We start from the raw sequence: 25,547 nt of genomic DNA, 5'->3' as shown, positions 1-25,547 counted from the left end.
AAAGAAGAAAAGAAAGAAGGAAAACAAGATGAATATCATTCATAAGGCCTGCCCGAGATCGAAAAAGAAGATGAATTGAATGTGCAGCATGGAAAAGGGGGCATAAAGCTAAGAGAGAGAGAGAGAGAGAGACAGAGGGAGAGAGGGAGAAAGAGAGAGAGAGGGGATTTGAAGCGTCGATGTGGCTCCACGTGGTGCAAATCCCTCAAAAAAATGAGCTTTCTCAAATGCTATCAGCTTTACTTAGGCCTCCATATATGGCAGGCCAAAAACTATTGAGTATAGTAATGTGAATTTCAAAAGCAAAAATAAATTCTCTTAGCCATACTTTTAAAAAATAACCTATACTTGTGTACAAGTTAAGTGGCAATTGGCCTCTTTGGGCCAAACAAATGGGTGGATTAAAACATGAGCTTGTATCTGCCCCCTGCAGCTTTCCAAGATAGAAATCTTAAATTCTGCTCACATGAAACAAAGGACATGCATCTCTCTTTCAATCGATATTTTGTATCAACAGGTTCTACATGAACCTCCTTTGTTTCGTGTAGAACATGAGCTCATAGCAGCTTTCCAAGATAGAAATCTTAAATTCTGAGAGGACATGCATCTCTCTTTCAATAGATATTTTGTATCAACAGCTTCTACATGAACCTCCTTTGTCGTAAAGCCCACCTTACGACTGGGAAACGTGACCGGGTGGGAGTGCCCAGACTTTTGCGCGCGGGGTGACGGTTGGGACGAGTATGTTTGAGGGAAGTAGGAGATACGTTAGTCATCTCTGTCGACTCGTCTCTGTAGGGATCCCATACTACACAGCCCAAAAACCAACTATCCTGAAAAAAGAAATCACTCTACCCTAACACTTAAAACCTCAGCTTTGTTAAAGTCGCACAGAGTACGATCTCTCCTTGGCTATGCTATAATCAGATGTCCTTTGTTTAGGCCCAATCAGCACTTTTCTAAGCCCAAACAAAATCAGAAGAGTTTGTCACAGGTTGAGTTGACAAACAATAGGACAGGACTATATCCCTATTAGACTGTCATATTGCAGAAAAACAAAACCCTTCCACTAAACTTTCCAGCACAGCAATAACCCATAGGGTAGGCAATACACAAATACATATGGTTGCAGCCATCACCCTTTCAAATGTATCTAAGGGATCTAAGTAAGAATACACCAATCTTCGCAAAAAAACAAACAAAAAAATCTATCCACATGAACACACCAACATTGCTACATCTTTTCAGCATTGTGGTGTGGTTCTGTGCATGCATGTAAGTGTACACGTGTGTGTGTGTGTGTGTGTGTGTGTGTGTGTGTGTGTGTATGTGTATGTGTGTGTGAGCTTTTCTTTTTATGCTTCTGATCTGTGGGATACTCTCCATTCTTGGAGACTTTCCCTCTTGTAAAGTTATGACAATATAAATACAGTGCACTGGATTTTACCCAAAAAAAAAAAAGTATGTGTGTGTGTGTGTGTGTGTGACCGATTCACTAAAAAAAGTGTGTGTAACAGACAGAGAGAGAGAGACAGACAGAGAAAGAGAGAGAGAGAGAGCCAACAGCATCATTCCAAACCCAAAAAGGAGCCCACATTTGTACAAAGGTACAAATATTAATGATCCATTGAATGCTGTTGCTGTACAATGACAATATGTTCGCTTCACGAAATCCAAGTAGCTTTATTCATTCCACGCAGATTACCACGGGGCTTAAAGTCAGATTGTTATAACCTGACACATTTTCACACTTTCTTCTCAAGCATAGACTCCTCAACAAGGTGGCCCTAAGCTCCACACTGGATTGTATGGAGAATTTTACAGGCTCTTTGTTGTTTGACACTTAACCTTATTTATAAACATCGTCATGCTATAACAATTCCCAGTCGGAATCAAAATCTCCAGCAGGTCCTTCTGATTGTGGATCTCCATCAAATGGATTGAAGGAGGAGGAAGACGATGACTTTGCTATTCTATATAACTTTTTGTGATCTTCACTGACAAACCACTGTGCTGACTGTTCCTGCTCTTCCTCTTCTAGTTCAAGGAAAAAACCTGAGGTTACCATGCAATGTTCCTCCTGAACACATGGTAAATAATATTCAACCAACCTTGTCCAAAATAAGGTTTTTTAAAATGGAAACAAAGATGGTTCATTTCCACACATAATTATTTGAAAAAGATAGAGAGAGAGAGAGAGAGAGAGAGAGAGAGGAAAAATTCTGAGCTTGGCATGCAACGTTCCTCCTGAACACATGGGAAATAATTCAAACCACCTTGTCCAAAAGAAGTTTGAAAAAAAGTTGAAACAAAAATCGTTCATATGCCACCTATAATTATTTGGTAAAGTTCTCTCTCTCTCTCTCTCTCTCTCTCTCTCTCTCTCTCTCTCTGTGTGTGTGTGTGAAAGTCTCAGGTTTTTTCACAGTCTCATGGACCCACGGGTCTTCTGAAGACTTTAATAAACTCTCTCTCTCTCTCTCTCTCTCTCTCTCTCTCTCTCTCTCTGTGCTACCTCCGTCGCTACCTTCATCGCTGCTCCTGTCGTCGTCGCTGCCCGTAGCCCATTCATTTGCCATCGCCTGTCTATAGTCCGTGGCTTGTAGCCCTTCGTAGCCTGTAGCATGTAGCCCGTACCTTGTAGCCACCACAAGCAGCAGCCCTGCCACAAAAGAAGCCAACAGCCGCCGCCACTAGAGCCACCGTCCGCCCCAGCAAGGGACACGTAACCCCAAGGTTTGGGCTGAGCCCCAAAACCGACCTGTGGCCTTCCCCAAGATCAAGACACTTGTCTCGACCCCGACAAAAGTGCTATATTCCTCCATTGCAGCTCTCCCCTCGCATCCCCCCTATGTGTTTATTTTATTATTTACAACAGGAAATCCGTGAGCTCAAGCTCAGACTTGCAGCTTTAGAGAGGAAAACAGATGCGTGGGAAGCACAAGGAAAACGGGAAATTATTCACGAGGTACTGCAGATACACAATACATCAACACCCACACCATAGATGGCGACTAAAGTCAAGGACCTGGTCACAAATCAGCTCCAATCAGTAAAACAGGAAATTACAGCAACACTGGACACTAAAGTTAACACATCGGATGTGTATGAAGAAGTACAAGAACAGGAAAAGAGGGTGGCTAATACACGACTCATACGCATAGGGGGGCTACCAGAGGGCTGGTTTGAAGGAACTGAAAAGGAAAAACTGGAAAATATCATGGAAAGAACCCCACAACTAGAATGGGATGCTGAAGATGTAATAGATGTCTTACAAGAGGGGACACAAGCCAAAGTATTCTTCCAAAACAAGATTAAAAGAAGCAAGATTCTTAAGCAAACCAATAAGCTGAAAGGTATACCTTTGTAAGACTAGAATAAGTCCAATCATACAAAGTTAGAGTTTTTGTTGTTCTAAAGATAAAAAATCTACACAGAAAATAAAAGAGAAAATGAAAGAGAAGAAAAAAGAGGTAAACAAAAACTTTTATGAAAAACAAAAGAGAGACATACTTAGCAAGCAAAGCAACACTTATGTCATCATCAGTGCCCAAGCATAAGCAGCTATACTAGGTTTCTAAAGACCCGCGGAGTCTCTTGGGCAAACCCAATGCTTACTAAAATACGTCAAATAAACAAAAGAGAAAGAAAACAAGAAATAAAGAAGAAAGGAAGCAGGTGACTAAGCAAAAATAAACAAGCAAGTCAAGAAACAAAATCTCCCCAAAAACTGGAATATCGCTCTCGCTCTCTCTCTCTCTCTCTCTCTCTCTCTCTCTCTCTCATTCTCACTCTCACTCTCACTCTCACTCTCACTCTCACTCTCACTCTTATTTAAAACATAAAAAGCTAAATGGCCCTTTACACTTATGTATCGTTTCCTACAAAGAGACAAAAATACATTTCTAACTTAGAAAGCACAAGCATACTCAAACAAACTCTCTTTTGAAACTCAAAGAAAAACGGGCTATTCAGCTCCCCGCTTTTTGTTTTCAGCTTATGTTCAATCATTCTAACATACCTAAGACCGATACACCATAGATAAAAGACTTCATATCTAAGATTGTGCGTACTTTTTTCATTATTTTCTTTGGATTATACCCCTTGTGTAATAGTAAAGTGATCAAATTACTACATTGAGTGATAAAAGACTCTTTAGTTGTACAAAGGCGGGAAAATCTATGGAATTGGAAAGAAATGACTCCATATTTTGCCAAATCAGAAATGTTTGAGTCAATGTGAGGCATTTTTATAATGTGTAAACCACTATATTCAGGTTGTTCACATTTATCGTATATATCAACCTCTAATCCTATGGTTAAGATCTAAGAAAACACAAGAATCCCCTCTTGAAGTGCAGTTCAATTCACAAGAGTCACGAGGATAGATTCCTTCTCCAAAAGCACTAGCGTCTTAGTACATAAAGTCTTGAAAGTTAGGAACATCTGGTACAAATAAATCATCTATAAATCGCCAAACTTACCTAAGCTTATGTAAAATATTAGGGCAAGTATTGATAGAAATAAGACGTTGCATAAACTCAAATTCAGAAGTGAAAAGATAGAAGTTTGCAAAAAAGACGGCACAATTAGTGCCCATGGGGATTCCTATAATTTGTTGAAACAAAGAATCACCTATTGTGATGTAAAGATTATCTAAAAGAAAATCTATCCAATAAGCTGAAAGGCACTAAAATATGGATAGCGGAGGAGCTCACCCCAACTCAGCTCAAAATGAAGGCCACTGAATTGGCTAAAGTGAAGGATGCTCGAAAAGACGAAAAATGGGCTGTTTACAGAGATGGAAAAGCACTTATAAGAGACTTCAAATCCAAACCTAAAGACTCTCAGTCTTAAACTGATGTAATGCAGGCCGATTATCGTTGGTAGTAGACTGTAGTTAAACTATAACAATTTTGTGCATGCTATATACACTCCCAAGAGACTCTCACGAAGATGCTGAAGCTCATGTCAGAAAGTTCCTCTGTCACGGGGGCGTGAAATTCTAAGTACTTTAATGTACTACAAGACCGTGACAACTTTGGTTTTAAAAGTCCAAGCGTGGGCTTAATAATGTGTAATTAAACGCGGCATGGTGCCTAGCACATTAGCGTAATTAATCCCTAGGCCCAAAGGCATTCCAAGGAATTAAAAGAGTGGTTGTTGGGAAATGATGATGTGGCATTTTTAATGGGCCCCCTAGAGGGCCATGTACCTTCAGTGGCCCCCCTAGAGTTCCAGGTGGCTCTAGTGCCTTCTACATGCTCCTTTGCCATTCCTGGACCTTCCTGGGCCTTCTAAACTTCACATATGTGGTTTTCTCTCTCATCTTCTCCCTTTGTTGAGATTTTGGACTGGTTTTCCAGCCTCCTTCAGCTGAATTCCGTTTTTCTTCATAACTCCTCACCCGTTTGGATTCCTCGACTTCCGTTTGGCCCGATGGCTTCCCCTCTGCCTCCCCTTCGCAGTGATATGCTTTTCCCTCCGTGCGTTTGGTAGAACGGGCAGAGCTGAGCACTTCTTTTGCTGGTCGAATTTGCAAAAGTGGCTTTTTCTGGACCTTTTTTCTTCTACCGCCTCCTGGGCCTCTCCTCTTGTAAAGCTACAGCTTTCTGTTGAATTTCGAGTGGTCCGACGCGCTAGTTGACTGATTTTTCTCAGTTTTGGAGGACTTTCTGGCGATGAAACTTCTCCAAAACCTTCTCAATGCATTCCTCTCTGAAGCACGCTTCTTTTGAGTCTAAGAACTCCCACTTCCTCGCGACAGAAGTGCTTCTTTTCGCATTTTTCAGTGGAATTCTTGTTGGTCGGCTCTTGTAAATGCTCTTTCTTCATGCCTTTGCACTCCTCTTTGGCTGAGAATGCAATTGGGCATTGGCTACTATGTCCTCTTGGCGATTGAGGACTTGGTTCGAGTCTTCAAGGTTTGGTGAGTTGTGATTTTGCTACTGCAATTTCTTTTTGCCATAAGCTATCGGTTGGCCTCGTGTGCCGCCTCTTTCTTGGCTCACAGGTGCCCAGGCAGTGCTACATGAGTCATTCTTTGGTTGGATACTTTGCTGATTTTATTTTGGAGCTTTGAAAAGCTTTGTGAATGCCATCTGGAAACCACTCAAAGAGAGTGCAGTTGGGGTGCAGTGTGATTGCATCTGGACAGCCAATGGAATTGCACTCGGAAAAGAGAATGCCTTTGGGTTGAGCCTGTGGGTTAAGTGCACTTATGTGATGGTGTTCTATGCTTGAAAGCCTTGCGAAGGCTTAGTGAATTGGGGCTGCGTGCTCAGTCGCAGGGAAGGTCTCCTAGATGCAACTTGTAATCATTTTACTGTGAAATATAAAGAAATACCGAAAGGGGCGCCACGGTGTTTGGGGCCAATCGGGTGCACTTGTCTATGTCTGTTGAGCAGGGGCATTCTAGCCTCCATCCCTTTTTCAGTGGTTTTGTTTGTGAACAAATGGGTAAATGCCAAATGGTGATCATGCAATGGTTAATGGTTGTGATATATGCTTTGTGAGCTGTAAATAAGTGCTGAAGTGATTAAAGGTTTAGTTCCACTGCCCTCTCAGTGATTAGAGGCCGGTTTCATTGGTTCCATTGCCGGGATACCACACACTCTTTCTCAAGAGGTGGGCCTCGATAGTTTGGTGGAAGGATATCTTTGCTGCACTTTCTGACAGCTGAATATTACAACCATAAACATGGTGAGTACCCATGAGCAAGAGAGCTCCACAACTCCTCAAAGGAGAAGGCAGGAAAGCCTTAATGATCCAGCTAGTGTACAGCTGCAGGGAGCACAACAAATGCCTTTTGAGCAGGCCAGACATGAAGCTACAACTGAGCTCAACGGTGATACTAGTTCTAGCAGTGAGTCAGATGATGCTACTATGTTGAATGCACAGCTTGCAAGTGCAGTGACTGCTTTGACTCAGCTGGCTCAAAATTTGGCTCAGATTGTGCAAACAAATGCCAAGAAGAAGAAGAAATCAAGAAAGCACAAGCACGGAAAGAGTGAGTACACACATGCATCAGCTTCTCATGGCGGACCGCAGACTCATGCATCAGTTTCCCATGAGGGACAGCCATCAAAAATGACTCAGAAAGTGACTTCCAAGAGAGAGGAATCGCCCAAAAGAGCACTTGAGAAAGAGGTACAAAAAGTACATCCAGTGCAGCAAAATGAGCAGCCAGCACAAGGCCTTGGTTTGGGTATTTCTACTCCTCAAAATAATAATGTGCAGTCCATAAATGTGGCTCAACCACCTCAGCCATATTTGAGGCAGCAACCTGAATATTTTGGTACAGATTCTATCTTTGAAGCTATGTTGATTTCACCGCCAATTGGGCATAGAAAACAAGCCATGTATGACAATGTGGGAATGGAGCCAGGCATGCAAGCCACAGTATATGCTCTCATGCCTAATGTTCAGCCAAGCATGGCTCTCCCTAGTGAAGGGAATGCTGCAAATATATAGCCATCTTTGGGACAGCCAATATCAAATGTATAGAAAGAATTTAAGGATGGTGGTTCTCATGTCAAGTTTGATACATATAATGGAGTACAGGACAGGTACAAAGCCCTCACATTCTTTCAACAGTTTGATGCTGCATTTCTTGGGGGTTTGTTTACAGAAGCATCCAAGATGAGGAAGGTTGCCACATTTTTGAAAGGCAATGCACCAACCTTATGCTTCATGGAGATGCACCTACTACTTGGCTGGAATTTAAGCAAGTGTTCTCTTCTACTTGGCTTACTCCAACTTTTAAAGTTGAAGTACTTTCACACTGGCATCACTTGTCATACAAACTTTGCAAGAATCTTGATGATTACACCCAGAGGTTTTGGGATGTTTTGCTGCCATTGAGCTCTTATAGGCATGTTTCTTTGAAAGAGCAAATAGAGAGGTACTGTTGTGGATTGCCTAGTGAGCTACGTGATTATTGCATCAAAACCAAGGTGGGTTCTATGACTCAATTAATTGAGAATGCAAGGACAGCATATGCATGGATGCAGGAGAAGAATTTGGGCTTTATGGACAGCAAGAAAGAAGACAACAAACGGGCTGCCAAACACCAAGATAAGGACATCGAATCTGAAAATAAAAATTATGGCAAATGACCGTTTCAAAAGGGAGGAAAAGCCCAATTCAAAGCTGGTCAAAGGCGTGGACAGCCTAATAAACAGCCCCGTACCAAGTTATCTAATGAAGAGAAAAAGTCACTCATGGAGCAAAACAAATGTTTTATATGCAAAGGAGAGGGACACCGCTCTTATGATTGCCCATTCAAGAAAAGAGACAGGTCAGATGATGATAAGAATGGTGATAAACACGCTGATCGGAAGGGCAAAAAGCCTAAACCTTTTACAGGACTTCTTCCAGATGTGATTGGGAGTTTGCCACATGCACATGATGAAAAGGAAATGAAAAAGACTGAGATGTGCAGAGCATGGGGAAAAATCAGAAATCAGAATTGTTTGTTTTTCTTTGATTCTGGGGCAAAGGCAAATTTCATAACTCCTGATATGGCACGAAGGCTTGGCATCGAGCCTGGGGAAATGGGGCCATCCGGCATGTGTGATATGGCCAACCCTAAACTCAACACACCTGTCACTCCTATCATTGGCAAGTTGAGGATGCATATCCAGGGATATCAGGATGCAGAGGACTTCTACATTATGCCTTTGCCAGAGTGTGATGCTTTGCTTGGGATGCCTTGGATGTACAGGGTGGGGGCTGATGTGCAGATGAGAAACAAGAAGATTTCTTTAACTCATAGAGGCAAAAATCATGTACTTGATGTAAAGTTGAAAGGGGAGTCCATCCTTGTAGTTTCAGCTTCTTGTATTTCCAATGTAATAAAGCGTCATATTTCAGCGTACTTGATTTTTGTCAAAGAGGACAGCCAACCAATTCAGGAAGGCTCTACTCTTTCTGCTTTAGATAGAGAAAGGGCTGCTTTTATTTCAGATTTTCAGGATTGTTTCTCAGATGCACTTCCTCAAGAATTACCTCCCAAGAGGCCCGAGGATCATCAAATTGATATAATTCCAGGAAGCTCACCACCTAATATACCTCCCTATCGTGTCAGTAAGGCACAATAGGAAGAGATAATGTCACAAGTGAAGGAACTCTTGGAAAAGGAATTAATACAGCCAAGTAATTCTCCTTACTGTTCCCCTGTGTTGCTTGTGCAAAAGAAGGATGGTAGTTGGAGAATGTGTATTGATTATAGGGCTTTGAATAAAGTCACAATTAAGAACCGTTTTCCAATTCCACGCATTGATGATATATTGGATCGGTTGGAAGGTTTCTCAATATTCAGTCGTATTGACCTTAAAAGTGGATACCATCAGATAAGGATACGGCCTGAAGATGTCTACAAGACTGCCTTCCGCACTTCATTTGGCTTATATGAGTTCCTTGTGATGCCTTTTGGTTTGACTAATGCACCTGCCACTTTCAATAGAATGATGGACAAAATTTTTAGAGCACACAGAAAGTTTGTGGGCACTTTCTTCGATGACATCATTGTGTTCTCTAAAAATGAGCAGGAGCACAGGAAACACCTCACTATTGTGTTTCAAGAGTTGAAAAGACACAAGCTATTAATAAACACCAAGAAAAGTGAGTTCTTTATGCATGAGATTCATTTTCTCGGTCATATAGTGTCAAAGGATGGAGTCAAGATGGATCCTGCAAAAGTTGAGGCCATAAGGAGTTGGCCAATTTTGAAAAATCTGCATAAAGTCAGAAGCTTTCTTGGGTTGTGTTCATACTATCGGAGGTTTATAAAGTACTTTGCAGAAATTGCTTCTCCCTTGCATGCTTTACAAAAGAAAGCTGTACCGTTTCGGTGGGGACCAAAGGAAAATGCAGCTTTTGAAGAGCTGAAGCAAAATTGTGTTCTGAACCCGTTATTATCTTGCCAGATCTTGCAAAACCCTTCGCTGTAACTTGTGATGCATGTGGGAACAGCATAGGAGGCACTTTGATGTAGGATGGCAGAGTGGTTGCATATGAGAGTAGAGTTCTCAAAGATGCTGAATTGTACTTGCAGACATACGAGAAGGAAATGTTAGCAGTGATACATGCTTTGACCACATGGAAACATTACCTTCTTGGAGCTGATTTTTATGTGCAAACTGATCATCAGTCACTTAGATATTTTCTCACGCAAGAAACCCAGTGTTTCAACAGTGAGCATTGCTTATAACAATGTGTTAGATGTGATGAAAGATCAGTATGTTAATGATGCTGATTTTTCAACTATTTATGAACCGCTTTCTGATGGTCAAGGGCATGATCACTATATGTTGAAAGAGGGTTTCATTTTGATGCATGGACGACTCTGTGTCACTGATCAAATGCGACAGAAAGTCATGCTCCTCCATATGCAGGACATAGGGGAATTACAGCAACAATTATAGCAGTGGAGCAATACTTTTATTGGCCATCTTTGAGGAAAGATGTGGAAGAATATGTGAGAACATGCATGGGTTGTCAGAAAGTAAAGTTTGACAGGCAGAAGGCACCTGGGTTGTTACACCCTTTGCCAATTCCGGATAGACCATGGCAAAGCATAGCTATGGATTTTGTGTTTGATCTTCCACGTACTCCTACTGGACATGATGGATTATGGACAATAATTTGCAGGTTTAGCAAACAAGCCCACTTTGTGCCAGTAAGAAAGAAAATTACAGCAGATCAAATGGCCAAATTGTTTTTGCAGCATGTCTTCAAGTATCATGGGATGCCTGAATCCATAATCAGTGATAGAGATCCGAGGACGACCAGCCTCTTTTGGAGAGGACTTTTTGAAAATATGGGCACTACGCTGAATTTTTCGTCATCTTTTCACCCTCAGTCTGATGGACAATCGGAGCAGGAAAACTCTACCATCTTGGATATGTTTAAATGCTATGTCTCAGACCACAAAAGCAAATGGGAGCATTATTTGCCTTTGCTGGAATATGCTTACAATAATACGGTGCACACATCCACAGGTAAAGCACCTTTTGAAATAGTGGAAGGTGCCAGGAAGATACCTCCCATTTTGCATACAAAAGAGAAAATCTTCGAAGCTGATCGTTTTGTGGAAAGCCTTGAAGAGGCTTACAAGAAGATCAAATATGCCTTGCAAAGAAGTCAAGACAAGCAGAAAAGAGCAGCAGATAAGCACCGCAGGGAATTGGTATTCACAGAAGGTGATTGGGTTTTGCTGCGTTTTGAGAAGCCAAGGCTGAAAAATAAGAAAGGTAAGGAAAGGTTGTACACAAAGCTGAACATGCGTTACTATGGTCCTTTCCAGGTTTCTGAAAAGATAAACGAGGTAGCTTATAGGCTGAAGTTGCCTCCGCATTGGAAGATACATAATGCCTTTCATGTGAGCTTATTAAAGCAATATCATGGAGATATTCCCGAGGATGTACCTCATGAGGTGCAGCCTGAAGTGGAAGAACAGGATGAACTTCTGGTCCCAGAGCAGATTCTGGCACACAGAGATAGAAAGCTCAAGGGTAAAGTTATCCGTCGCTACTTGGTAAAATTTCAAAATTACCCATCACTTGATGCGAAATGGATAGAGAAAGGTGAACTGGCAGATTCACCTGGGATATTGCAGCTTTACCTTGATGCTTTCCAATTAGAGTCGACTGCGGTCCGGGCTCCTACAGGTAGTTCAGCAGAGCGAGCGTCTGGAGCATTACCTGATGTTCGAGAGGGGGGTAGCACCTCCACTCCCTCAGTACAGACGGGCTCACTGTGATTTCATGAGGTCGCTTGATGACACTGTATGTTTCATCCGAGATACTGAGTTGACAGTATTTCTGCTGTGAGACTTCATGATATTGATGCATCTTGACTATTGATCACCTTGGATCACATAGATTTTGAGCAGTATATATGGATGGATGCATGCCTCTCCTAGCCATATTTTCAGTGTCTCTGTATACTATAGCTGCGGCTTTCTTGTATACTCTTTTATGCTATATTTCATGCTCGCTCCTGTGTTTTGGGACAGCAAACTGTGGTTTGTTGTTTCAAGAGAGGGGTATGTCACGAGGGCGTGAAATTCTAAGTACTTTAATGTACTACAAGACCGTGACAACTTTGGTTTTAAAAGTCCAAGCGTGGGCTTAATAATGTGTAATTAAATGCGGCATGGTGCCTAGCACATAAGCGTAATTAATCCCTAGGCCCAAAGGCATTCCAAGGAATTAAAAGAGTGGTTGTTGGGAAATGATGATGTGACATTTTTAATGGGCCCCCTAGAGGGCCATGTACCTTCAGTGGCCCCCCTAGAGTTCAAGGTGGCTCTAGTGCCTTCTACATGCTCCTTTTCCATTCCTGGACCTTCCTGGGCCTTCTAAACTTCACACATGTGGTTTTCTCTCTCATCTTCTCCCTTTGTTGAGATTTTGGACTGGTTTTTCAGCCTCCTTCAGCTGAATTCCGTTTTTCTTCATAACTCCTCACCCGTTTGGATTCCTCGACTTCCGTTTGGCCCGATGGCTTCCCCTCTGCCTCCCCTTCGTAGTGATATGCTTTTCCCTCCGTGCGTTTGGTAGAACGGGCAGAGCTGAGCACTTCTTTTGCTGGTCGAATTTGCAAAAGTGGCTTTTTTTGGACCTTTTTTCTTCTACCGCCTCCTGGGCCTCTCCTCTTGCAAAGCTACAGCTTTCTGTTGAATTTCGAGTGGTCCGACGCGCTGGTTGACTGGTTTTTCTCAGTTTTGGAGGACTTTCCGGCGGTGAAACTTCTCCAAAACCTTCTCAATGCATTCCTCTCTGAAGCACGCTTCTTTTGAGCCCAAGAACTCCCACTTCCTCGCGACAAAAGTGCTTCTTTTCGCATTTTTCAGTGGAATTCTTGCTGGTCGGCTCTTGTAAATGCTCTTTCTTCATGCCTTTGCACTCCTCTTTGGCTGAGAATGCAATTGGGCATTGGCTACTATGTCCTCTTGGCGATTGAGGACTTGGTTCGAGTCTTCAGGGCTTGGTGAGTTGTGATTTTGCTACTGCAATTTCTTTTTGCCATAAGCTATTGGTTGGCCTCGTGTGCCGCCTCTTTCTTGGCTCACAGGTGCCCAGGCAGTGCTACATGAGTCATTCTTTGGTTGGATACTTTGCTGATTTTATTTTGGAGCTTTGAAAAGCTTTGTGAATGCAATCTGGAAACCACTCAAAGAGAGTGCAGCTGGGGTGCAGTGTGATTGCATCTGGACAGCCAATGGAATTGCACTCGGAGAAGAGAATGCCTTTGGGTTGAGCCTATGGGTTAAGTGCACTTACGTGATGGTGTTCTATGCTTGAAAGCCTTGCGAAGGCTTAGTGAATTGGGGCTGCGTGCTCAGTTGCAGGGAAGGTCTCCCAGATGCAACTTGTAATCATTTCACTGTGAAATATAAAGAAATCATTTCACTTGTAATCATTTCACTGTTAAATATAATCATTTCACAGTGTTTGGGGCCAATCGGGTGCACTTGTCTATGTCTGTTGAGCAGGGGCATTCTAGCCTCCATCCCTTTTTCAGTGGTTTTGTTTGTGAACAAGTGGGTAAATGCCAAATGGTGATCATGCAATGGTTAATGGTTGTGATATATGCTTTGTGAGCTGTAAATAAGTGCTGAAGTGATTAAAGGTTTAGTTCCACTGCCCTCTGAGTGATTAGAGGCCAGTTTCATCCTCACAGCATGTAAGGCCAAATGGGTGCAGAACGAGCATGCTTTTCTTCGCATCTGTCCTTCCTCCTTGGAGGATGCAACGGACGTGTGGTACAATTAGTTTCCTCCCAATCAATTCCAGACCTGGGCAGACTGGGGAGGAATTCCCATGGACCTTCAAGTTGGAAAAGTTCGAGCATATGATTGTTTAAGAGTTGCTCACAGACACTATGAAGCCAAGGGAGAACATTTCTGAAATGTACATGTGAATGAGGGTCTTGGCGGCGCTCTGTGCCATCAAATGATGTTGTCATGAAAGGGTGGTTCTTGAAGGCCTTACCCCCTACCATTGCTATCAGACTCGTGAACAACCTTTTTGAGCATGCCTCCCTACAAGAGTTCATGAGGGAGGCCGTGAAGATGGAATGGTCCCAATTGAGTTTTGCAGCATTACAACTTAAAACTACCAACTGCTCAAGAGAGGAGGTCTCATCAGAAAGTGCGAGTTGGAGCAATCAAAGAAGGACTTAAAGAAATAACAAGGAGTATAACTGATGTTTTGGTGTTCACCTTTTTGGTGTGTGTTTGTCCCACAGGCCCGTGAGGCCACCCGAGGACATTAATATATCTTCTCTCTCTCTCTCTCCCTACGGCATGGAGAGAAACTAGAGCACACTCTATTGAGGCCCAGCCTATCACAGCTTTCCTCACGGGAGAGTGCATGAGGCGAGGGGTCACTCTAAACATAGCCCAACAGGTTCAAAGATCAAGGAGACCATGCCCTCCTCCGCCACCACAGCGTGAGACAACCCGACAGATTGCCGAACACAGACGAGCCAGTACGGTGCCTGGTTTCAGTTTCTGAGTCCCAGCTCTCAGCCTAACTCAGCTAGTATCTGATTTATACTTGATTTTGCTCGAGCTATTGAGCTCGTTAGCTCAGTTTAGCACTCAGCAAGGGCCCTAGCGCACTCTTTGCCCCAGCCCATTAAGCACTTTTCCTTTTTGGTGTACTTTGTACTTTGTCCCATTGGCTCGTGAGGCCTAATCTCTCTCTCTCTCTCTCTCTCTCTCTCTCTCTCTCTCTCTCGCAAAATATATGCAGGACAGCAACCTGTGGAATTGGAAAATGAGGAAGTTTATATACAACATGCTTGTACAAACAGTGATACTTTATGGGTGTCCAATATGGGCTCCAGACTCTCTAGGACCTACTAGAATAGAATTGAAACTTTACATAAAAGATTCCTCGTAAGGGAATTGGGGGTTAAAAGGCTCAGACACCCTACCCCATCCCTACTAGCTGAGATGGGCATGATGGCTCTCATTATGCACTTATCTCAACAAAGTTGAGAAGATGAAAGGCAGCAAGATACCTCCCAAGGCCTTAGGAGTTATGGATGTCACCAAGAAGGGATAAAATATATGGAATTATGGGGTATAACAGCTGCTGATATACCAGAAAATACATGTGAGATCGGAGAGCTAGTGACACATATGATGCTACAGAAACTATGGCAAGACTTAGGTGCGAGAATGCAGTTCTATAGACAGAAAATTTATCCAATGATAGCTATGAAATGCAAAAATACATTGGAGAAAACAAATCCATCTTAAAAAGGCATCTAATATGCAAAATGAGAACTAGCTCACATGACCTGAAAGTAGAGAAGGGAAGGTGGACAAGATCGACGTCCAAGAGAAGAAAGAATACACAAAATCTGCCCCATGGGAGAGGTGGAAAATGAGCAGCATGTAGCCTCATTCCATCATTCTGTAGAGATCCTTCTCTAGAATACCACATGCAGGCACTTATTCTTGTCTAAGCTGCTTACACCTTGATGATCCAATTGTACCTTCACTCCATTCCTTGTGATGGCATGAACGGAAAGAAGATTCTTAAAAACTTTGGAAACAACAAGAATATCTAGGTCTCACTCATGCATGTGATGAATAGAACACTGCCTATAGCGACTAATGCAGTTGTCTTGCAATGTGAGGTATGATCTGGTCCAAGAGACTATATTGCTACTGGTCACCTGCTTGGGTGACGCCCCTATCCGTGCACTAGATATCCTCTGGTTCTGTCACCATAATAGCCATAATGTGTACCTCCGCAATAATGGGGAGTAACTCCTTGATTAAGGAGCATAACAACATCACATGCAAACGCATACCAAAGCTGCCTAAAATCTGCAAAAAAGAAATCCTATCTATAATTGAATGGTTGGAATGGGCACTCTTCACTTGTAAGTTATGTGCAAACTCACAACCTATAGCTACATGCTAGGACAGTAACTTGCATCTGTAATATTGAACCAGTTAGGCTAGGCAGATTAAAATGACCATTGCACGTCCTAAGCCTCCGTTTTCTTCACATGATATAGCATTGAAAGTCCACACGTGCTGCAAATGCAAACGATTGACAGTATAAACAACGCTCACAAAATGTCGCTCCCTAACGAAATAAATAGCCTTTGTGAAGCTCACTTAGATGCTTGGGTGGAGTTGCTCACAACATAGCACTAAGAGATTATGTTTCAGCGTTTACAGACACTTGTTTTGAATGCCAACTTAAAGCCAATAAAAAACATGCTTTTCACGCTTTTCCTTGCTAGTACCAGGGCTAGATAGCATTAGAAGAGAAGAACACTAAGCTGTACCTTTGGGGTCAGACACGTTCAGTTAATTTGAATGTTTCTTTTATACGTTCAAAAGAACTTAACAGCACCAACATAAAAAGTGCACCATCTATCTGCTTGAACGAGAACAAACCTTGGAGCACCCTGAATGCCTGCTGCTGACGGAATTGTACACAGGCTTTGAATCACTTCTCAATTCACACTTCGCCTCTTCTGCACCTGATTGTGCATCTTTCACTGGTTGCTGTGCCTCGCTACAGAAAACATGCTTCTCCACGCATCTTTGCATTACCATGTCACTTTTTTCCCCAATTACTTCCAACTGTGTCGCACTTTCCTCTACTGCACATGTTTCTGAATCTTTCATCGGTTGCTGTGCCTGGTAATAGGAAGCATGGTTCTCCATGCACCTTTTCATTACCATGTCAGCTCCTTTTCCCATTACTTCCAATTGTGTTGCACACTCTCGCAATCTGCTCATGTGCCCTTCGGAATCAGCTTCTATGCCAGTTCCTTCCCATTGTTCAGTAACTTCTCCTATCCTGCTGCCTTCAATTTCTAATTCACCTTTTTGTCCAGTGATGTCTTTCTCTGTCACATTTTCTGCAAACCTGTTGCGGCGCTCTTCCAAAGCTGTTGTAGCAGTGGTATGGCCTGTGAGACATTGAGCTCCCCATATATGTCAATGCATGTGCGATATGAAAGAAAGGAAGAGAGAACGACACAGAGAGAAAGAGAGGGAACGAGAAAGAGAGATGTCAGCCATTACAAATGAAAACAGTAAGAGCTCACAAACAGATGAATGCAGCCGACATCATTATGCTGTCTCCTCAATTTAGAGGGGGAGATAGACCACAGAATAAATATAAGAGTATATAAGACCACCTTTGGCCTGAACATTTTCCAGTTCTTGTTCGTTTCCACCTTCAGTAATTTCCCATGGTTTGCTGGTCGTCTTCTGCTTGGGTTTCTCTAATGTCATAGAATCCCAATTGCATAGTACTGCGGATTCAGGCTTCTTAACAGCCACTTCAGCTGATAACACTGGTGGAGGAAGTAAATCCTGAATCAGCTCAGCACAAAGCTTCCGCACATTTGTGCCCACCACGTTCATTTGACTCTCCATATACTTTGACGTCTCCTGTAATCAAATATAAATATACCCCAGAAAATAAGTGGAAACCCCAGAAGAACGAAAAAAAACACCTAAAAACGTGCCCTTCCATTAATGAGAAGGTTTTCATCACACATATGCACATCTGCATAACACGAAAACCTTCTGGCAAGATGGATTGACCATGCTCCTAAGAAGATATGGAAATTATGCAACGTAGGAAAATAGGTGAGAGCTAAGCCTGTAAAGCAAATATGGTGCAACCTTTTGGATCAAGACTTTTGATAAAGGCGCAAAAGTGTAATTATATATCTAGATGAATCCAGGAGAATGCCCAAACTCATCCTCTAAAAATACAACACAGTGTGCAGTTTCAATCTCACGATAGTCACTCATAAGATTGAAAACCATAAACTCCATCATGCCCCCACTGGCATCATCGGCGCCCAACAGTCAGTGTACACCATAGTATAAACATATGCTCTCACACATACAAATCCACACACCCACACATACTTGAGCATCCATTTATACAAAGGTCTTTGTACTAAGGTTCTGTCAACTCTCCGGAGGTGAAGGGCAGACTCAGCCGTGACAAAGGCTAGCACTAAAGGAGAAGGCTATAAAAAAGCAGTCCACATTCTCTTCATTCAAGCTACAACTGCTTGCGAAGACTATATAATTTCATTTTAGTCTCTCTCAAACGAGCATTCAAGCAAAAAAATGCTTAGACCATCTAGCTGATAGGGCAACTGCTAATTTACCTGAAAAAGTAAAGAAGGGTTCTTATCAACTTCAACGCACATATTCTCCAATTTCTGGTACATGCGGTCAATCCAAGAGAGCTCCTTCATAGAGACATCCGTGCCTGTCACCATTTCGTCCTTGGGTCCCATCTCGCCTCGTTTCTTTCTGCAGTCAAACAGAAAAACCCGACCTTATAAAGAGTGTGACTTATTGCAATGAATTGACGAGATTCTCTCTCCACGGAAATGTTTATTTCAGGTCAATATCACACACGTGGGAAAAACTAGTCTCGCCGCAGTGTAATCATCGCCATTTTAGATGGCCAGTGGAGCAGCGCTAATCTACGACGCATAACAGTAAGTCCCCTCATAGCAAGAACTTTAGATAGAGCGTCACGAGACTCTACGGGAACAACGAGTTGCTTTCTCCGCGCGCTACGTTGAGGGTCAGAGGATCAGATATTGGCAAAAGAAAAGGGCGATTCGGACCGATGGCCATTGCCCGGCATAGTTCAATGGACAGTTTAAAGCATCCGAGACTAAGAGCCCTCCAACCAAAGCATCATAATTTGTCATCTTGTCAGGTCAAAGTGTTGCAGTGCGCCAACAGGGAATCGCCAGGCTAGACACAAATTAAAAAGTACGCTTCATCGAACGTCACAGGCTAGGGAGGAATCGGTGCAAACCTTGGGAAGCGGGGGAGTAACTGGGAGGTTGCTGGGCCTAAAGAGAGCTGAAAAGCCAAAGAAGGGGGAGGGATTTAATGGAAAGAAGGTGGAACTGTGGAAGGAGAAGAGACGAGGGGGGGAAAAGAGAGGTGCTTTTGGTGCTTTTGGTGAGAGTGCAGCGATGATCAAATATTTCTTCACGGGAACAGGACGGGACGACGACGACGACCCCAGACGTATCCGTATCGTATCCGTACCCGCCTCACCTCTCTCTACGATACCCACAAAGGTCTCCACAACAACGCCAACCCCTTCAAAATTCCCATCCTTTCCTTATCTCAACAAAAAAAACAAGGTGAATGATATATCTATCATTCATTAAGCCTGCCTCTGCCCAAGGGGGAGGAGATTAAGAATGTGCACATAGGAATGGCCCAAAATTCACACAATGGGACCCCAAATCATGAATACTCTACAACTGCACCAAGAGAGCATAAATAATAACAATCATATTATTTTTCCCATCTCAAAACCACAACCTTCACTAAGGCTACCTATGGAAGGCTAAAAATAAGAGGTACTTTCCACAACAAGGTGACCTACTTCGTCTTCTTATTGCAATTGGCTTGTGAGGAATCTATAAATAAAAGGCCTTTTTTTGTTATTACCACGCCTTCCTTCATGGCAACCCTACACTATAAAACCATCCCCAACCTAATGTAGGAGTCGAAGGTAGCCCAATCTCACAAACACACAGTGTGCATTCTATGCACTCATGCCATACACCACACATGTAGACTAAGGTCAATTGCATATATAAGGTCAATATCACAATGGCTATTCATAGTCCAAGGTGTTCACGAAGCAACAATACCATATTCATAATGTAGGAGTAATACCTTGCCTACGTAGCCTTCACGATGGAGTCACCATTCAACCATTCATGATGGACTCATCAATCATGATTGAAGTCACCATCCAAGTAAGCATATTCTATTGAAGAGGTTGGTTTCTCTCTTGTGGGTGTTGTGGAAGTGTTGCACGTACAACATTGACAATCCACAATGCTAAAAGTCCCCTCCCCATACCCATGTATTCGATTTGCAAGGCCCTAATATCGAAAACGCTCATAGGGCTTGAACGTCAAACATGAGCATTAGAAACCGTTGCGACCACACACCCTCTAGTCGCCTCTTTTCTAACTCCATCTATTATGCTTGATTATTTGGCTTTGTTTTCTCTATTCCCCATTGAATCCCCACATTTTCATAGCTAAATTGTTTTTTGCCTGGCTAAGATGAACTCTTGAGTTTTCCTTGGCTTACAATGGCTTAACACAAGTGTATGGGTTTACTAAAATTGTTAGGAGGTTGATCACATGATGAATAATGTGGAGATCTATGAAGAATAGAATACAACTTTGTACAAACATGTCCCCCCCCCCTCCCTACTCTTTATTTTGGCACCTTTTTGTGGTTTCTAGGCCTTCACTAGGAATCCCATTAAAAAAGTTATATAAGCCAACTTTTGGGCAAGTTTCTGTTGAGAGGCCTGAGGGTCTATAAAACTAGTAGATGAGACTTGTCCAATTATTTTATTTTGAAGCATTTTCTATAGTTATAACTACAAGCCAAATGATCATCACATTGCCATGATTCTTTTTCATGGAATCTAGTTTACCCACATGTAGACACACACTCTTGTAAGCAAAAAAAATGTTCTCCACAACAAATCCACTCATGTAGGTCAAAAGTATGCTCATTTTCTTTGTTTGGTGCTCTTAAAGTGTGCTTGGGTCCCTTGAAAGCGAAACATGCATCCCTGCACAAAGTGTCCCTCTTTTGTGCAATTTTTATTGACCCCATGATACACATGCCACTTATGCTTTAAATAATTTTCTTGGGGCCCTTGGCCTTCATAGGATTTTGCATTAAAAAGAGGTTGCAAAGGCTATCCATTTAACAATCGTGGTAGTATAAGTACATGGATGATTCTCTTTTTTCCTTACTTTTATTTTTTAAGACCTTGTGCTTATGCATATATACCAAGTAGCCATGGTACTTGGTATATTTAAGGCTTGATTTTGATATTCTAAAACCACGGATTTGCCAATCTTTGTTGTGCATTAGTTCCAACCATGGGATGTGTTAGTTAATTTCTAAAAGTTTGTTTCAAAGATAAAGCATACACAATCGAAGGATCCCAAAGCATGTTTTCTTAAAGGAATAGGAATGTATATGCCAACTTTAACATGTGGCATATGTGTGTGGTTGTTGTCTGACCTTAATTTCGTCCTTAAAGTGTGGCCATTATTTTCAAGACCCCTTATGTTATCAAAGCCTTGAGTGTCACTATAGATTTTCTTACTTTCTCACTCTCTAGATCCAACTTCAATGGTCCCAGTTTGTTTATTTAGTAGCTATCACATTTCTTTCAAGTGACTTTTAATCGAGCCCCACAAAGCATAGACCTAAAAACAAAGACAAATATGTATGAACTTTAAGTACAATTCCATGATGGTCAATTGATCCTATGGCATGTAGTTCATTCAAGTACCTTTGTAGATAAGGTCTCTTATTGGTTGTGGAAAACCTACCTATATTCATATTTGGCCCCTCTCTATTCTTTGTATAGGGGGAAAGAACATCTTATTCACTATCACAATGGATATTATATAAGATTAGTAGCATCTTACTCAAAGAGGATTAGGAGAATGCTACTCTCTCTCTCTCTCGTGCACGTGCACACACACACACACACACATCCATGCACCTTAGTGTACATGAACTATACTGTTGTTAACTAGGGTGGAAAGTTGCCTAGAGCAATGTCATTTTCCAACTAGGCTCAAATGAAAAAAAGGAGGGTTACACTCAAAAGTTTGGAGAAAAGAAAAAGAAAATGTTGTAACATAAATATTAAGAGTAGAATTCTAGTCCTTAAGAATCACCTTAAGAAAACGTAAAACATTTTTATTATCATTGTCTCAAGACAAAGACAAGTTTAAATTCACTATTGAGAAAATCATTGAGAAGAGAGCTACACCAAAATAGCTTATGAGACTTCTAAGTGTATGCTTTACCACACTTATAGTTCACAATAGTAAAGTGAACTTACTTATGTGAAACATGAATAACAATTCTAACACATACAATAGGACCAAAAATCGAATAGGCACGGAAACTCATGAAAAGACAAGAGGCAATTGAGCCATTGATACAAAGTCACTTATTCATCTCTTGAACATTCCTTTTCCATACTTTTCTTTTGAGCATCCTTTTACCATACTTTTCTCTTTGTCACTCCTTTACTTACGTACTCATCCAAAATTACATGCCGAAAGTGGGAGGCTTTTAAGCACTCTCCTTTATAAAAAATGTAATGACCCTTGGACATTCAATACATTACATAGCACTAGCACAAAAACCATGGCATTTAGACTTTATTCCCTTGAGCGTGTTTACTCCCATCCGTCCATGTCATTTTATGTACTCAATAAACTAATCCACCATTAGTCAAATAGTTAGCCCAATGATATATATCATATGATTAGCCAATCATGCTAAGTAATGGTCTTTACAAACGACTACCCATTAATGTGAGTATTTCTAAATGGCATCACCCATGATACTTGGTAATGGCACACGTTTAGTTAGGTGTCCCTGACTAAACCAAAGTGTTAAATAAAACCCTTGCCATGTCTGGTGCGATCCTATAAATACTTTACGTCATTTCGAACAAGAGCTTGAGAAACACTTTCTCGTAACATTCCCTCTTACTTTGCGTCAAAATATGCTTAATGCTTTGTTTATTAGTCTTGATCAAAAATTCTGAGCCCATTAAATAATGCTTCCAAATCCTTGGGGCATGTACCACGGCTATCAATTCTTTGTCATAGGTACTATAATTGAATTCTACTAGCTTAAGCTTTCTACTTTCAAATGCAATAGGATGATTGTCTTGCATAAGCACAGCTCCAATCCCAGTTCCACTTGCATCAATTAGTATGACAACAAAGAAAGGTCATGAGAAGTCTGGTAACTGAAGTACTGGGGATTTAACTAAAGCTTCTTTTAAAGCTTGAAATGATAAATCATGACTGGAAGTCCAAATGAGCTTTGTGGTTTTCTTTAGGAGATAGGTCAGTGGATTTGCTAAGAAAGCAAAGTTCCTAACAAATTTCCTATAGTAACTACATAAGCCTAAAAATGATCTTAGCTCATGTATATCTTTAGGCTTTGGCTATGTTTCAATACATTCCACTTTCTTTTGGTCTACTTGAATACCTTGACTTGAAACAATATGACCCAAGTATTCAATGCGATCTTGAAAGAATAGACTCTTCTTAGGATTGATGTACAATTGATTTTCTTTTAAAAGAGAAAAAGTCAATTTCAAATGTTCCTTGTGATTTTAGTATTCTTGCTAAAAATCACTATCATCAAAGAATACCACCACACAATCTTGATGCTTTAGAAAGATTCGGTTCATCATTCTACTAAAAGTAGCTGGAGCCTTAGTCAAACCAAATGGCATAACCAAAAACTTGTAATGACCGGTTTGTGTTCTAAAAGCAGTTTTGTAAACATCTTCTTCCGTCATTCTAACTTGATGATAGGCAGATTTAAGATCAAACTTGCTAAAGACTTTAGCTCCTCTCAACTTGTCAAGTAAATCATTTACTCTTGGAATTGGATACTGATTCTTAACAGTGAGTTTATTAAGTGCTCTATAGTCCACACACATCCTAAGTGAGCCATTTTTCTTTTTCACCAAAAGGATTGGAGCACCATACGGGGAGCTACTTGGTCTAATCAGCTTCCTTTCTAGCAATTCTTTTATTTGTCTTTGAATCTCTTTTTCGTTCTAAGATGTTTACTCGATATGGAGCTCTACAAGGAGGTGAATTTCCATGTAAAATCTCTATGCGATGATCTTTAGGTCTAGACTTGGGTAAACCGGGGGGTAATTCATCCAAGAAACAATCTGAAAATTGCGAGATAAAATCTTTGAAATCGTCATTCGATTTAATTTGCATGGCCGTAATTGAATTAACCAAAACTAAAAATGATTTTTCACCTTTCCTAAAAGCCCTTTTAACTTGTGTGTGATTCAACAAAAGATTCATTTCATTCTTTATTTGTCCCTTTAAACAAATTCTTCTATCCTTGTGTGTGACCCACATTTGGTGAGTGTTATAGTCAACATCAGGATTAAATTGATGTCGCCATGGCATTCCCAAAATTATATCTTTTCCACTTAGAGGAGCTATTAAGAAATTTCTATTTTCTTTGTATGGATCAATCATGAGTTCTAAATCTCTCACTTCATTCAAACAATTATATCTAGTTCCAGTAAAAGCAGCTTTAACCTTATATTGTGTCGGTGAAACTTTAAGATTCATTGCTTTTACTAATCGTTTAGAAATAAAATCGTGTGTACTTCCATCATCATGTAGAATAGCAATTTCTTTATCATTTATTTTTCCCTTCATTTTTAACAATGCATAAGAAGAAAACTTACCTGATTTACCTGAATCAGAAGTGTTGATTTGTCGCGATCCTTTGAAAATGTAGTTGATGGCGTAAAGCGAGAATATGGCTTGAACTTAAACTTCTTATCCCTCTTTTGAAAAGGAACAAAAGGTTTATTCTTTTCTCTATCCTTGGGTATCCCGTTCTTTCTTTCACAATTTGTAGCAAGTGATATAGCCGAACTCAAAGAATGAGGATGAAACATGTTGATCTAGGCTTTTACTTTAGCCCTAAGACCAGATACAAATTTCCTCTTTTGCTCTTTCTCAGAAATCCTATGTATGGTTTGAAGTTGAATGAGAGATTGCCAAAATCTCTCAACATATAAAACAACAGTCTCTATTTCTAGTTGATGCAGACTATCCCATTGTTAACAGACTTTCGACTTGAATTGTGTCGAAAGAAAGTCTTTCTTCAATTTTTTGTTCAATTCCTTCCAAGTAGTTGGTCGTCTTTTACTATTTTTTACCACATTCCACCATAGTGCCGCATTGCTAATAAGATGGTTAACACATTTAATTTTGTCTTTTTTAGGAAACCTTTTACCCTGGAAATAATCATCGTGCTGAAACAATTTTTGCATCTTTCTTCCCATCATATTTTTGAAAAGTGAAAGCTTTCCCACTAAGTTTATTTTCCTTCTTTTCTCTCAATGCAGATTTAACAGCTCTACGAATCACTCCCTCAGAATCAAATTCTGAAGAACTCTCATCTCTTGCATGTCTCTTTCTTTTCTTATTCTTAGATATCTCAAGCTCCTTCTCTAATTTCTCTTAATGATCTCTCTCTTACAAAAGTTGAAGGTGAAGTGCATTAGTTTGCTTCGTTGGGGATGGTGGGAGATGCTATCCCATTTTATGAAAGCAAATAAACTCTCTTACACTCAATAAAACAAAATTTACTCAATCATGTACTTATCTCTTGTGCGCTCGCTCGCCACTCGAGTTGAGAGCGTCCACTAGCGTTGCCAATCGTCTTGGCCAAGATCCACAATACCAACTTTATGATGCTGTCAATATGTAAGAGGACCTTCTTGACACTTAGTGGTAAGAGCTTTATGACTTTTGATTGCACGGCAGTTGATGAGAAGGTCTTATGAACATGGTGTCACGCTGTACGACCTTTCGAAAAAATACAATTCACAGTGTATGCGAGATGGTACGACGGCACTCTTTGATGGCTAC

General features: G+C 41.1%; 1 protein-coding gene across 2 annotated transcripts; it reads right to left on the bottom strand.

Moving 5' to 3' along the window:
- Positions 1-1,596: 1,596 nt before the first annotated feature.
- On the bottom strand, positions 1,597-19,023 carry LOC147886968 (uncharacterized). 2 transcript variants are annotated; one of them, XM_087394013.1, is made up of 5 exons: positions 18,848-19,023; positions 18,180-18,327; positions 17,187-17,442; positions 16,435-16,955; positions 1,597-2,077 (listed from the first exon to the last, which is right to left on the bottom strand). In XM_087394013.1, exons 2-5 carry the CDS (start codon positions 18,309-18,311, stop codon positions 1,871-1,873), a joined length of 1,116 nt encoding a protein of 371 aa, XP_087250139.1. In that variant the 5' UTR covers positions 18,312-18,327; positions 18,848-19,023; the 3' UTR covers positions 1,597-1,870. The 2 variants fall into 2 exon arrangements, with proteins under 2 accessions (XP_087250139.1, XP_087250138.1); XM_087394012.1 differs by having other exon boundaries at positions 1,598-2,080; positions 18,848-19,022.
- Positions 19,024-25,547: the final 6,524 nt, after the last annotated feature.

Source organism: Dipteris shenzhenensis, chromosome 23 (genome assembly GCF_047967505.1).
Source record: "Dipteris shenzhenensis isolate YYH24624 ecotype China chromosome 23, Dip_SZ_1.0, whole genome shotgun sequence".
In the NCBI taxonomy this organism is placed as follows: domain Eukaryota; kingdom Viridiplantae; phylum Streptophyta; class Polypodiopsida; order Gleicheniales; family Dipteridaceae; genus Dipteris; species Dipteris shenzhenensis.
Note: the sequence above shows the minus strand (reverse complement) of the source record. Positions and strands in the feature narration are given on the sequence as shown.

Excerpts from the sequence above, each read along its gene's own strand:
- LOC147886968 (XM_087394012.1), bottom strand. The coding sequence starts at position 18,311 with ATGGGACCCAAGGACGAAATGGTGACAGGCACGGATGTCTCTATGAAG. Across the intron at positions 17,443-18,179 it reads ACCCTTCTTTACTTTTTCAG|GAGACGTCAAAGTATATGGA; the intron begins GTAAATTAGCAG and ends ATTTGATTACAG. Across the intron at positions 16,956-17,186 it reads GGAAAATGTTCAGGCCAAAG|GCCATACCACTGCTACAACA; the intron begins GTGGTCTTATAT and ends AATGTCTCACAG.